Source organism: Tiliqua scincoides, chromosome 12, assembly GCF_035046505.1.
Source record: "Tiliqua scincoides isolate rTilSci1 chromosome 12, rTilSci1.hap2, whole genome shotgun sequence".
Taxonomy (NCBI): Eukaryota; Metazoa; Chordata; class Lepidosauria; order Squamata; family Scincidae; genus Tiliqua; species Tiliqua scincoides.
Window position 1 is genome coordinate 13,726,102 of NC_089832.1, and position 15,245 is coordinate 13,741,346.

At 44.6% G+C, this 15,245-nt stretch overlaps 1 protein-coding gene across 1 annotated transcript in view; it reads right to left on the minus strand.

Annotated features, from left to right (window-relative positions):
• LOC136663086 (connector enhancer of kinase suppressor of ras 2-like) overlaps positions 1-15,245 on the minus strand; it is a 319,906-nt gene that overhangs the window by 57,765 nt on the left and 246,896 nt on the right. The window contains exon 14 of the mRNA XM_066640022.1: positions 7,902-7,936. Within this exon, the coding sequence (XP_066496119.1) occupies positions 7,902-7,936 (35 nt within the window). The remainder of the gene's footprint in view (positions 1-7,901; positions 7,937-15,245) is intronic.

The following is a 15,245-nucleotide window of genomic DNA, read 5'->3' on the forward strand; positions in this document are numbered from 1 at the left end:
GTTGCTTAGAAGTCAGTTCAGTCCTGCCAGGGAATTTTCTGTACCTTCTGGCCTAGTTCTGTAACAGCTGCCCTGATCCATCTGGAGCTTGTCAGCTGCATTGCTCTATCTCATTTCTTATGATCAACCTACATCTGCCCTTCTGACCAGAGAAGACCCAGGGAGGCAAAGGTTTACTACTGCATGTCATGACACTGAAATACAAAACAGAAGCTTCATAGAGTGGTCACATGGAACATTTTGGCAGAATTTCTGTAGCAGAACAGGCATCCTTTGCTAGCAGATTGCTGAGAAGACAAATTTTGAGACTCCGGCTTTGCACATTCTGCTTTTCACAAGTACACTTGTATTGAGTTGTCCCACACATGAGTTTCCTACTTTTTTTTGTACAAACTAGTGTCTACAGCAGGGGTGCCCAAACCCCGGCCTGGGGGCCACTTGTGGCCCTCAGGGGCTCCCAATCCGGCCCTTGGGGAGCCCCCAGTCTCCAATGAATCTCTGGCCCTCCGGAGACTTGCTGGAGCCCGTGCTGGCCCGATGCAACTGCTCCCAGCAAGAGGATGACTGTTCGACCTCTCACCTGAGCTGTGGGATGAGGGCTCCCTCCACTACTTGCTGTTTCACGTCCGTGATGCAGCAGTGGCAGCGAAGGAAAGGTTAGCCTTACTTTGTGCAAGGCCTTTTATAGGCCTTGAGCTACTGTAAGACCTTCATTCAGTCATATAAGTTCAATCTATAATATATTCATTTATGTAAATGTATTCAAATTTCAAATGTAAATTAATTCATTTTTTCCCTGGCCCCTGACACAGTGTCAGAGAGATGATGTGGCCCTCCTGCCAAAATGTTTGGACACCCCTGGTCTACAGCTTAAAACAACAGTACCCTGAGTGATCCGAGCAAAGAAATATAGAGTCACATCCAAAATCTACGCATCTGGATTCCACCCAGATTTTAGAATTCAACATTTTCTGGTCTTGCTTACCAGTACATTAGGAATCCTCCATTAGTCTATTGTTTTCACATCCAAATGTTTGTACAGAGTGCCAATCAAGTTCAGTGTGCCGTTCCAGTTTGTCCATGACCTCCCTCCCACACTGGCAATGACCATGTGTGCATTGTTAAAAAAACTACAAAGAAAGCAATCCCACATTTTAACGCGTCATGATAGCTTTTTGTGCAGTTTAATCAATGTGCACAGTCAGGTAATAACACCGCATTTGTATCAAGTTTTCTGAACCTGCAAAGTGTTTTACATGTACCGCCTTGATGCAATATTTATACCCTTATACGCATCCACATTTATTTTCATCTCTGTTTCTTTGTCACTATGCTACATCTAATTTCCTTATGTCACATCAGTAAAATAGAGGGGGAAAAATGCAAATGATGAGAAAGAACAAACACTGGTCACAGACCGTACTTAGTCCAATTCCAGAATGTATTTAGAAATCATCCTAGTTAAATTCAGGAGAGGAATGTAAACTATGGAACAATAAAGGAATGGAATGGATGAAATTCATTCATCCTTATACATGGACAATCACATGCTTCTTAAGGGGAGGAAGAGCTACAATCCACCCACCATCCTTTTTTTTATGTTTTTCTAACTGGAGAACCACAGAGAGACTCAGGCCCAAGTCCTAACCAACTTTCCCACACTAACACAGCTGTACCAATGGGACATATACTGCATCCAGCCATTTGGCTGGCAGTCATGGAGTCCTCCTCAAGGTAAGGGAATGTTTGTTCCCTTACCTTGGAGCTGCATTTCCCTTACCTGGGTGCTGGAAAGGATTGTGCCCTCAGTGTTGCAGGGATTTTAACTCTCTGTACTTTAAAAGTTCTAATTTGCATAAGTGACACACAAAAGTGAAAATGAACTGAATGATATTTCTTGAGTTAAGGTCTGGTTAAATTTAGAAAAGGAGGAGGGAGTGGTCCCAACCATAAAAGGAACTGTGAACAATATTCACAAATCAGCTGGGAAGTATGCTTTGCATTTCAATGACCCCACAAATCTGCTGATTCCAGTTCTCCAGCCTGAGCAGTGTTGTTCTGGTAATGCTGGAGCTGCTCATATTCCCCGCTCAACCGTCTGCCATCCACCAGTCCTGACACTGGGGAGGGGGATGTGGTATAGTCATCTTGGGAGCATATGCATCCCCCTACAATTACCATGTTGGATATTAACGACACAGGCAAGTGTAGGACGTTTGACCTCCTGGGTTTCTCCTGTTCCCTTTGTCTGAAGTGGTTCTCAATGTGCATCACTTTGGTTGGACATCTGCCGTGGGCTTGAGGTGGTAACCGGTTGACTTAAGCAGTGCCCAAAGAGCAGAAAGAATGACTATGACATGCAGTTCCAGCCAGTGTGGTAGCAGAGAGATGTCTGCAGATCAGATCTGATTCTTAATTATTTTGGGATATTGTGAGTGGAGCCTTAAGAAGCAAGGTTTCAAGGGCTATAATATTGGGGATTTATTGCTTAGAAAAAAGGCAATGAACGTATGGGTATGAGACGTATAACATTATGCATAGTGTAGAGAATGTGAAAAGGAGGAAGTTCCCCTCTCTCACAACACTAGAACCAGGAGCCATCCCAAGAAACTAATTGGCAAGAGATCTGGGACAAAATAAAAAAAAAGATCATTTGTCTGTGGAATTTGCTATCACAAGACATGTTGATGGCTGCTAGTTCAGGTGCACAGCCCTGAATGCCAGTTGTAGGAAAGCAGCATCAGGAGACGGGCAGGATACTTCATCTTCCCAGAGGCATCTGGTAGGCCACTATGGGATGCAGGACTATAAGGGCCTTTGGCTGATCCAGCAGGGCTCTTACATTCTTATGCCTGGCAGTGAGTTTTCCACACCAACGCTCACCACACTTTACATGAACTTCATGACATGCAACATGGCCCAGAGGTTTCTTTCCAAAACATCTTCAGGTCCTGCCTGGATGGCAGAAGCCATTTGGAAAAGGGATCACATCCAGAAAGCTGCTGGCCTCGGATGGCAGCCTGATTGACCAACTGCAGCTGGGTAGATTCCAGGGCTTCTGATTTGAGTTTCCTCTCTCTCTCTCTCTTTTGCCTGCATGTGCTATATTAGCAGCCTGCTGCTGACTTGGCTACAGCCAGCGTTCTTTCAGGGTCATCAGCCTGAAGCACGGGAAGAGAGAACCCAGCTGTGATGGAGAAACCTCTTGTCTAGTTCCTGCTGCTTTCAGGCTGGAGGCCGTGAAACAGAAATACCAAGGATAAATTCAGTGCATTTCAGGGCTAACATGCAGAACAGGATGCACTCCTCTTCTTGGTTTTCTGAAAGTGGGATTGAACACTTGCTTTATAGCTCCTCATACCAGGATAACACAAAACTAGATGGGCTCTGCAACAAAATTTTGCAGTATAAGCACATCTTTCTGCAAATCTTATTGGATTCAATGGACTTCCTTCAGAGTAAGCATGCCCTGGATCACACTGTACTGTTGGAGGGATTGGAATTGAGCCTTTTCTTGAACAGGCACTATTTCTCTCAACCTCTCTTTTTCTCCATCTGACAATTTTACATCTCTGCTCTTTTTTTTTAAGAACATAAGAAGAGCCCTGCTGGATTAGGCCCAGGGCCCATCTAGTCCAGCTTCCTGTAACTCACAATGGCCCACCAGATGCCTCAGGGAGCACATACAAGGCCACAAGATACTTGCATCTCGCTGCCACCTCCCTGCATTTTTCTGTCTTCCTCTGTTTCCAATCATCCTCCTCCTGTTTAGACATTCTGCCTTAAAATTCTAGTCACATTTTTACTTGATACTGAACTAGAGAAGTTCTCCTATTGCTTTTAAACATCAAATCAAGACCTCTTCTGGAGTGGATTGGAGGGCTCAGTTTCCAATTCTCCCCTGTTTCTGTTGCTTCTGTTTCTGTTGATCAATATGGCCACTAATTAGATGTTGTGTTTTTAATTAGATGGGTTGTGTTGTGTTTAATTAATGTTGTGTTGTGATTAGATGGGTGTTTTTAAAATGTGGTCTGTTTTATATGGTTTTGCAGTTCTAATACATTTTGCTAACTTCTTGGAGACTCAGAGATCCATCTGGACCCATCTCCTTCCAAGGTACACCATCCTTGAAGAATGATGAATCTGCCATGAGCTCTAACCTCACCAGGTGATCTGACTATGTCAAGGAAATCAGCTCAGATCTCCAGCTTCCAGACCATCCTACTCCTATCCCAACGAGAGTGCCAATTCAAGATTATGGTTCACCACATTCATCAGGCCAACGACATATTGCATGCAGCCCCATGGTTGTCATGATGGCCATAAAGACCTGAGTGTGATCTGAGGCAACTGGCGTGGGAAAATAAGCCAGCTGACAAGTTTCAGAGCAGACAGATGGTGTTTTGAAGGACCAAAGGCAGAAAGTATGGTTTAAGGTGAGCTGGCGGTCAGGTTATGATATGGGCAAATAGAAAGTTAAGAGCCAGAACAGATGGCATGATCAAAGACAAGCTGGGAGTCAGATACAGGAGCACTCAAACAGGAGGACAAGGCAAGGCAAAATTTATTCAGCACAGACTCTGACAAGAAATTGAGACTGGGATGTCAATTTCAGGAAGTTCACATATAGGGCCAGCAGAAGCCCCATTTGTTCCCCAGGTCTTCTGATTCCTTCCGGGCTGGTTTGCTGCAGTTTCTCTTCTGATCATTGTCAGTGGGGATGCTGTGTATAGCAGCAATGCTTAAGTCACCCTGTTCACCTCCACCTGAGATGTTGGCGGCACAGAGAGCAAGGTGCTTGAACCTTGTGGCCAAAGTCCCTGGTTCAAGAGTTGGGAGCCTTACAAAAAACAGCCCTAGAATGTATGATGAGGTCCCCCAAAACCACAAGCCTGAGACCCTAACATCAAAGCTGAGGCCATCTCAGGCAGTGGGGTGGTTGGTACATCAACAGAATCCATAAACTGTTAAGGTACAAATACTGTACTGACTTGGTAGTGAATGGCAGTCACATTGGTTACATGCTACCTGTAGGTTCAGAGGCAGTATGCCTCTGAATACCATTCAGTGGGGATCAAGAACAGAGAGGAGGATCCTTTCGTCTCCTGTTTATAGGCTACCCAGATGGATCTGGTAGGTTTCTGTGCAAAACAAGATACTGGTCTAGATGGGTCTTTGGTCTCATTGAACAGGCTCCCATATGTTTTCATGACAGCCTCGGGGGCGTAGTTGAGGGGCAGTGGAGCAACACTGCACAAAGGACTACTCTGCCTTCGATGTACTCTACAATGGTGTGTGTCTTATAGGGCTGTACTTTATCTTTCTATAGCCAGGGAGGATTGAACCTGCAGCTCTCTGTGCCATACCCACCCCACAGTTGCTTACTTAAGCAAGCTAACACTCTTGGTGGTGATCCTCCAATTCATAGCTCAGTCCCTTAGCCACTAGACAATTTCACACTTTCACACTTTCAGTTCTGAACTTGAGAGATGAGTTCCTTTAATAAGGTGGACACCATCACATTGCTGGATTGGTGCCACAGACACCCCCACCCCCCCCGTGATGAGAACAAGTGGACTGAGAAAGTATCCATCTCAGCTTGCAGTTTGGGTTTTTCACTTCTGACAAGGAGTGAAATAAGCCAGAATACTGAATGTTTTTCTTTTTCCCTTCATGGATCTGTGACTTCGTGGATCTATGACAGGATCTAGGATCCATGACACCCCTCTCCCCTTTCAAAAGAAAACCTCTCTGCACTAACCTCAGATTTCATTGTATGTGTTTTTCAAAGGCAGGCATGAAGGCTGTTGATGACATCACTTCTAGAAGCCCACAAAACCCGGCCATTCTCCTCCCATTCGCCACCCCCTCTGTGTTGGTTTATTTTGATTGATCACCCACCTCTCACTCACAGGTCTCAAGGCGGCTCACAAAGAAGAGACAAGCAATGCAAGAGCAATGCAACCAAACTAATCAGACAGTGAAAGCATTGAGAGAGGTTCAGTGGCGGCAGTCATTTCACTCAGTCGCCACCCAAAGTCTGGTGGAAGAGAAACATATTTGGGGCTGCCCTCAAAACCAAGGGAGGAGAAGCACCATGACGCCCCTGTGGAAAAGAATCCCAAAGCCAGAGGAAGAGAATCACCACCAAGAAGTCTCCTCCACATCATTAGGTGTAAGTGTGTGTGTCGGGGGGGGGGCGGCTAAAAGAAGGCATGCAACCCTCAGAGGAGGATCAACATGGTTCTGATGCTTCGGAGACAGGCAGGAAGCCGACATTTTGCACACCTCCTGCCCAAGGCATCCTGTCTACTTGAAGCATCTAAAAATAGGACATTTTCACACCTATAACCTTGCAGTATATGCCCTACCCTTGAGAACGGCAACCAGGATGCCAGTAAACAGAATAAGCTATGGACCGCACGTAATAGAATGTAATTTCCCCATCAAACATCTTAATTTTGTTAATGAGGCTGGGAGGCACCCTTTCCAGTGGGGGGTTCTCTTATACTTCATATATTTCAATATATTCCAGGGGGTGGTAGCATCAGTCCCTATTCAATCCAGCAAAGCATCCTTTCCAGTGATTGTCTGCTGCTGTTTCTTCAGTACCTTTTTTCTTTTTGTTTTTTTTTTTTGGGGGGGGGGTGTTCCCTTGGGACAGGGAACCATCTATTCTCTTATTTTGCTCTTTAAACCCTTTTCTCAATTTTTTTTTGTTGTTGCAAAGCCCCTATGTAAATATTATCTATAGAGGTGCTTGAAAATGGTGTTATTTATTTTACCTAGAAGCAAGCCCATTGAGTTCAGTAAGACTTAGGTTGTAGTCTTATCTTACTTATTGGAAACTAAGTATTTAATGTGATCAATGGGGCTTACTTCCAGGTAAGTGTGTATAGAGTTGCATCCTTAGTGATGTTAAAATATTGGAGGCGGGGGAGAACCTCCAATCAGAATTGGTAGCTCAAGCAGCATCTTTGAGCCTTGGGATATCTCTCCACATTACATATTGGCTTTCCCCTGCCCAAGTATACAATTTTAGTTACAGGTTCAGTGTTGCTGCCCAAAGAATGTGCATGGACAGCTGATTGCATGATTGCTTTGCTCAGGAGCAGTACAATCCTAATGTTATTCTGAAGCCATATGTGGGCCACAGCCTCTCATATTTCTGAGAACAATTTACAACACAATCCTATACCTGTCTGTTGTTCTCTCTGTGTGGAAGTCAGTCCCACTGAGTTCAGTGCTCCCAGATTAGCACGCATAGGATTGTAGCCTTACACTTGATTCAGTCCAATTCACACCTACAGTTCTGCCTAATCAATGACCAATTGCGAACATGGAAATCATAACCCAAAATAGTCTTGACGTCAAAGACAAACAGGATTCAACACGCCTCCACAGTTGTGTTTTAGTTTTACAAGAATGATAAACCTGTTCTCAAAAGGAATTTTACAAAAAAAAAAATTCATTCCAAATATGCAAAGAACTCTGGGTTGCTGTTTCCATGTTGCAAATAATCATTCCAAACAGGAACCATAACAGAGAAACAAAAATAAATGCGCATAGCAAGCAAATCAACATTTGCTCTGGGCTAGTATTCTCATTACACCTTTCCTTCGAATTTAAAATTATTTTCCTCTTTTAAAAGTACAAGATTCTCTTTCCACATTTATCCCCTGTGTTCAGTCCTTTGTGTATAATCATCAGGTGACACGAGCCAGAATGTTTTTGAGCTCTGCCAATTATCTCCAGTCCACAGTCCAGCACCCTATCCAGGTAAAGTGCAAAGTTTTCAAGAGATGGAAGATCACAACCAAGTTTGCAAAGCTCAAGCTAACATCGGCAGCGACAAGTCTATCAAAAACATTCCCAAAAGCAAGAAGGAAGAGATCAGTTACCTTTCAGAATCTCCACCGACTACGTCCCCCGTTCTCTGCAGAAAGGAAGAAAAAGTGATGTTTAGCATTTGGGGTTTAAGAAGAGAGAGAACGAAAGTGAGAGAGCATGTTCCCATACGTGATCAAAGCTGTACTGTCTACAGGAAAACGAGGCCACAGAAACAACCCAAAGCAGCAATCTGGTAGTCAAACGGGAAGGAAGCTGAACATGTATATTCAGTTTGAACAATGATTTTGCAAGAAATGTAAAGAACACTGGATTATAAACTAGAAGATGCAGATGAGGGCGACTTGCAGACCTTTAAAAGGAAGAGAGGACTTTTTGAGGTCAGGACAACTTCATTTTCCTTTTTAGAACTGGTGAAGTAACAGAACATTTAAATAAAATAAACCGTAAAAGAGGACCTCCGGCAGGTTGAAAAATAGCAGCCATTGAGAAAAGGTATTTTGTACATAGGAATACCTTCATATTTTGCTGTTTATCGCAACTGTCCTTTGGGGGACAATTTGGACTGGAAAAAATGTGGGGGAGAAAGGATTAACATCCTGTCTCTACACTCCTGAATCAATTTGCCCCCAGCTATTAAATTATATTTAAGGATTTCCTGCAATGCATTTAGTATGGCTCTAAAATTAACTTTTTGCCTGCCTTGACTTTCCTGTACCTGTCTCTGGCCTTTCCTGAGCTGCTGTGGTGTCAAGGAATGTTTACCACCATTCTAATTACTGAGAAGAAAGCCCCAGTTGTCAAATTGCTGAAAAACTGGGTAGGATTGCATGGAATGTGTGTTCTCATCTACGCAACTCCCCATCCTATTTTAGTGAAACCTGGATGAGAAGTATGATGTGTGAATGCGCATGAACCGCAAAGTGATGCTGGCATCTAAATCAGTGATGTGCTAATTTCTAGCTGATTTCTCTTGCTAGACTGGTGTGTGCAACGATGGTGAAGGGCAGTGGTGAAGGGCAGTTTGCATCACCCGGTTGCAGGAGGCCAGCATGTCACCCCCATGATAGACCTCCTCCCATGCAGTGGGCAGGGCAACGCCACAAGCGGTGGGGTAGTGATGTACCATTGCCCTGCCCAGTTGGTTTTTTTGCTATAACGTTTGATAGAATACAGATATTTCAATGAGGTTTGTTTCATTGCATGATAATTACACATCAAATATATATAACATGATGGGGTTATTCAAAAATACCAAGATATTAAAAATTTTGACTAGCAGTGGTGTCACCCCCCCATGCACATCATCCAGTGCGGTCTACACCCCCTGCACCCCCCTAGCGACGCCACTGGTGAAGAGGATGAGAAATCCCTGGGGCATCTGGTGGACCGCTGTGGGATACAGGAAGCTGGATGGTTCCTGGGTCTGATCCAGCAAGATTCTTCTTATATTCTTATGTTCTTAAATCGGTTTTGGCAGAGGCAGTTTCAGGGCTAGGATGATATACCAGAGAGATAGGGTGTTTGGTTTGTTTGTTTTATTGGAGGGAGGGAGGATTGTAGTCAGCTAGCAACAAGCTAAATTTTTAGTGGTTCCCCTCCCCCACCAGTTAAGCATGTAGGAAGATGGTGGAGCTTTTGAAGCCAGCCAAACAGCTTGTAAACCAGAACATACGCACTCTAAAATTGTCATGCCATTTGTCTATTTGCAAACATCGCAGAGATGTGTAAACCATTTTAAAACTGCACCCTGCACCCTTAAAACTGCAAAACCTTGGCAAGTCATTCATTGGTAGTCATAGTAGCCACCAACTTTCTCCCCCACCAACACCTCCACATGAGGTTATTTTTTTGAGACATTGTAAGATGTGTGTGTAATTGCTGCTGCAAGTTAACACTTTTTTTTTGGGGGGGGGGGATTTTGGCTGCTAACATGTCAGTATTTTCAGAAAAGTGCTCTGCACAATTCTAGGAATATTTCTCTGTATGGGAATTCATGAGTGTTTCCCATTCTGTGGCTTCAGTTTCACAGAGCCACTATGCTTTAGCTTAGTGGTTCTCAGAGTTTTTAGCACCAGGACCCACTTTTTAGAATGGCAATCTGTTGGGACACATGTGGAATTGACGTCATGACCAGAAGTGACATCCCCAAACACTAAAATGTTAACACCCCCCATGTGACAAAATCAAATCAAATTCATTCATTCAATAAATTGAAAGTTTATAACAAGTTTAAAAAAATATTTGAAATAAATAACTCTCCTAGCTCTCCCAAGCAGTTGCTGATCTGCTTAAAAATTTTTCCCAAACATCCCAAAGGCTGCAATCCTATCCACACTTACCCAGGAGTAAGCCCCATTGACTACCATTGTTAAAAGCATTCATAGACTGTTAAAAGTACAGATCCATAATATCTCCCCAAATGCACTCACATACCATGGGAGCATCAAGTCTAATATATTAAAAAAATAAAATACACATTGAGGCGGATGGGGACCCACCTGAAACCGGCTAACAACCCATCTAGTGGGTCCTGACCCACAGTTTGAGAAACACTAACCCATCACTTTCCTCTCTTTCCGCACCTCAACTCCATTCCACTCTTTGATATCCAGTCATGTGACATTGCAATATCACTACTCTGGTGCCAGGGCTCCCAGTTACGTTTCTGCAAGAACATATTTACTTCTGACAGATGTTTAGGTATCTCACTCCTTTTCCAAGCATGCAAAATGGAAGCGAAAGCAAAAGAAAACCACCTTGTCGAGAAGTCATCCAATTTAATTACTCTGCAATGGAAGCTATGCCATGGTAGTGATAAATATCAATTTAGTCTGATTGCTAATAGGTTCTTTAACAAATTCTATGAGATTTGTATTTAATTAATGAAGGGTAATACAGAAGCCCCACTTAGCTTGAGGAGCACTTCATCACATGAGCAGCCCTGTTGACGCCAAGGGAATTGCCCGTGCAAGTGTCCTTCAAGGTTACCATGCCAGGCCCTTAATTATCATCATTTTTTGACTTTATGTGCTGATATCATATTAATGGCCTGGCGACATAGAGTACTCCATATATTCCAGTCATTAATTTCTGATTCACAAGCCGTGTTAATTTGAAGGCATCTGCTGGAGTCACAGCCACAACTTATCTAAGCAAAATGAACTGCTCTATTAAAGTTTTAGTGAGCTGAGAGCAAAACTGGATGCCACTGGATAAGATAGTGGATGATAATTATCCATCTTTGGATTCAGACCATGGTTGGCAACCTTCAGTCTCGAAAGACTCTGGTATCGCGCTCTGAAAGGTGGTTCTGGAACAGCGTCTAGTGTTGCTGAAAAGGCCAATTCGGGAGTGACAGTCCCTTCCACACTGGGAGCAAGTGCAGTCTGTCCCTGGTCTGTCTCCCTGGCTATGGGCCTTCCTTCTTTGCCTCTTTGCCTCAGTCTGTTGGCCAAGTGTCTCTTCAAACTGGGAAAGGCCATGCTGCACAGCCTGCCTCCAAGCGGGCCGCTCAGAGGCCAGGGTTTCCCACCTGTTGAGGTCCACTCCTATGGCCTTCAGATCCCTCTTGCAGATGTCCTTGTATCGCAGCTGTGGTCTACCTGTGGGGCGCTTTCCTTGCACGAGTTCTCCATAGAGGACAATGTCAAAGTATGGATAAGTTCTGGTTGTACCATGCTCTAAGAGGGCCTCTGGCCTCCCATTAACCTCCACTGCTTCTCCTTCTCCCGCTCCCTGGAATCAAAAAGGGGAATGAAGAGGAAGTGTGGAAGAGAGTGGTGGGCTGAGTGTCAGATTTTCCCACTAAGCTGACCAGGGTGTTAGGCTTCATCAAAGCTTTGGGGGGAGAAACAGATGTGCAACTGAAAGCACTCAGTTTGTCCTTCTCAGTCTCAAATATAACTTTGAGATTGTAAATGAACGCATAAAAGATGAGACCACTCCTGTGATGAGTGGGGCTTTCTGTGAAACTTTGACAGTTATACAGCACAATCTGATGTAATAAGATTATCTGTGCCAGTCTTGTCATAATATCTTGTGAAAACCTTCTCTGGTCCAGATAAAAACAAGCCATGGAATGTTTCACTGATAAAATATGGCATTAAGTGGGCTTTAAAACAAAATGCACAAAGACCAAAGAGCGACGACATTTTGTATTAAAAATGTTAAGGCAACAGCAACAGATTTTTGTGGCACCTGAAAGTCTGAAATTGGCCTGGCAGTCATAGACAGAAAAGCTCTGCGCACCAACATCTCCCACAGAGTACGAGGCGTCAGCACTATTGTCCCTGCTGAGATTATCACAGGTCTGGAGGAGAGAAGTTTGGGGTACAGGTGGGAAGAAGGTTTGCTGTCTGCTAGGACCCAGCTTGCTTGACCCAGCCCAGCAAGTGTCCTGAAGAATTCATACATTCTCCCACTGGCTTCTCAGTGTTACATTTCAGGATGACAGGTTTGTGTCCACTTATTCCACGGTTTAAATGTTCCAGACAGGCAGTGCAACTCATCATTCTCCAGAAAGATGCTTGTCCGATACTATGGCTACTGCGTGGAAGAATCTGTGGTACTATATCTATTAGAGGTGGGCGCTGACCAGCCTCATTAATCTTCCCACTTAACCGCTTACCTGGGTAGGTTTAAAAGATTTCTCCTCGGAGCTATTCGGCTATGGCAGGACCAGCCTCCATTTTTCTTAATTATGCCTCTTGTCATGTCTATAATACATCTCAAAGGACAGAGGCAAATGTCCAGTCTCTTTCAAGAGCAAACATGTGCCTGGAATATGTTTTCCACACAGCGCTGTTATTATCATACAGGCTTTATGGGCCAAGTCATTAGCTTGGCTTATCATTCAATTGCCTTCCCCCAATCCAGGCCCATTGTTGCTGCTCCTTGATTGTTTGCATATGAATTGGCTCCAAATGAAAGGTCACAGACTTCTCTGAAAGTTCCTCTCTTATCCTCCAAGGAGGTGCATTGCCAGCTTGATTGAAAAACCATAGAAGATGAAAGGCCCTCTTAGCTAACCTTTGTTTCATCTCCGGCATCAGTGGCCTCACCAGGGTTTGTGTCACCCGGTGCAGGAGGCCAGCACATCATCCCCCCATGATGGACCTCCTCCTATGCAGTGGGTGGGGTAATGCCCCAGGCAGGGGGCATCGAGATGTACCACTGCCCTGCCCCTGCTGGTGTCTCAGTTATAACTTTTGATGGTTGGCAACCTTCAGTCTCGAAAGACTCTGGTATAAGCCTACAGCACCCGGTACTCCCAGGCGGTCTCCCATCCAAGTACTAACCAGGCCTGACCCTGCTTAGCTTCCAAGATCAGGCAAGATCAGGCTAGGGCTCGACACAGGGTAAAGGAACCGCAGAAGACTACAGGCCAGACATAAGTTACTGGCTGTATTGATTTTGAAGTTTTTATCTCCTTGTCTTTCTTCTCTATAAGGTAACCCATTGTGACTTACTCCAGATTAAAACAATGCAAAATAAATAAATGCAATACAAATTAAAAGGCAGCAAAAAAATCAAACCAAAATCCACAAGTGGAAAAACTCAAGAATATCACCCACTCACCACCCACTTTTGCCTGACATCAGCTTCCTCCAAAACTTAAATACAGTAGAAAAGTCAAATAGAAAAGTCAAAACTTAAATAGAAAAAGTTTTTACATGTTTCCGGGAGCATAAGGTGAGGGCCTTCAGGGTCTCTGCGAGAAGGGATTTACCCCAAAGTGGTGTAACCATCAAGAACTTCCTGCTCTAAGTCCTGCAGTAGGTTTCAGAAGATAGCATTATAGCATTCATATTTAAGAAGAATTCCTGAGAGGAGGGTGGGGCTGCCAGCTTGATGACAGGTCAAGAGAGTTGGCAGAAGGGTGAGGAGTACAGGGCAGGCATCTCCTGCCAGCTTGATGCCTCCCCCAGTCTTCCACCTGAAGCAAGGAGCTCAGGGCCCAATCCTATCCCACTTTCCAGCTATGGTGTAGCCAAAACGCAGCCCCATGGTAAGGGAACACATGTTCCCATACCTTGAGAAGGCCCCAGTGACTGCTCCTCCACCACAGGATGCAGCACACACCCCACTGGCACAACTGCATCAGCACCGGAAAATTGAAAAGGACTGGGCCCTCAGCCAACCTCTTAGATGGACCACCCCTGAGTGTAATGCAATGGCCAAAACACTGAGCTGCCTTCAGATCTTTCCCAGTACAAACCTTATCTCTGCCATGAATTCACCGTGTGGCCGTGGGCAAACCACTGCCTCTCAGCCTCACCTGCATTTTGTGGATAATAATAATGATTTATCTTACAGGGCTGCTGTAAAGATTGCAAGATAATACACGCGAACAGCCTAGAATATTTTTAGAAAAACACTTTACAAATGCTAAGTAACTAAGGCTGCAGTCCTAACCAACATTCCAGCACTGACATAAGGACAATGCAACACCAAGGTAAGGGAACAAACTTTGCTTTACCTTGAGGAGGCCTCCATGACTGCACCCCAATTGCAGGATGCAGCACGTGCCCGACTGGCTCAGCTATGCCAGTGCTGGAAAGTTGGTTAGGATTGCACCCTTAGGAGTTATAACTTAGGAGTCAGCAACTGGGAGCCCCCACTCTCCCCAGACACATCCAGTCTTCTGAAATTGTGTATTTGTCAACTGCCAACTCAACAGAGAAAAGAGAGGTGTGGGTGAGTTTTGCTGGCAAGATTATTTGGGCAGCGGGGCATTAAAGGGAAGGGCACTCACTGGCTTTTTGTTCACCACTCCCTTATCTTCTCAAAGTGGCTTCCAGCAAAACTGGAATCTAAATGCTGACCAGGGATCTAAATGCTTCCACAACTATGTTCTGCCCTTGCCCAAGGAAGGCAAGAGATATGACTGTCGTGTGCAATTATCCTGATGCTTGCTGATAAGCTGCAAGCCGGCTAGTGAATATTAAATCCTAAGGTCACAGTTTTCTTGTCCTGCTCCCTGGATTCAAAAAGGGAAAGAGGAACGAAAGAGGCAGAATTGTGGATGAGAAGAGAGTGGTGAGCTTTACTCTCCTCCACACTTCTTCTCTTGCTCCTATCCCCTCTTCCTTTTTAACCCTAGAGAGCTGGACGAGGAGTAGTGCTGGCAAGTGTACTTTCAGGTAAGGGGGGGGCAGCAACACAATCTTGGGTTAGACGTTATTACCATCTTCTCCCATCTTTCCCTCCACCAAAAGAGAACTAAACCCAAAGATTGACTAGTGAGAGCCTTGGTACAAGCCCTTCTTAGATCTTCCACTCTGGCTTTCATTTATGTACTTCAAACCAGTGCCAGCACCAGTATGCTGGGGACCCTCTGGCCAAAAACCAGTGCTGGCCCTCCAGGGCAAACTCTGCCTGCCTACCTCCTGAAG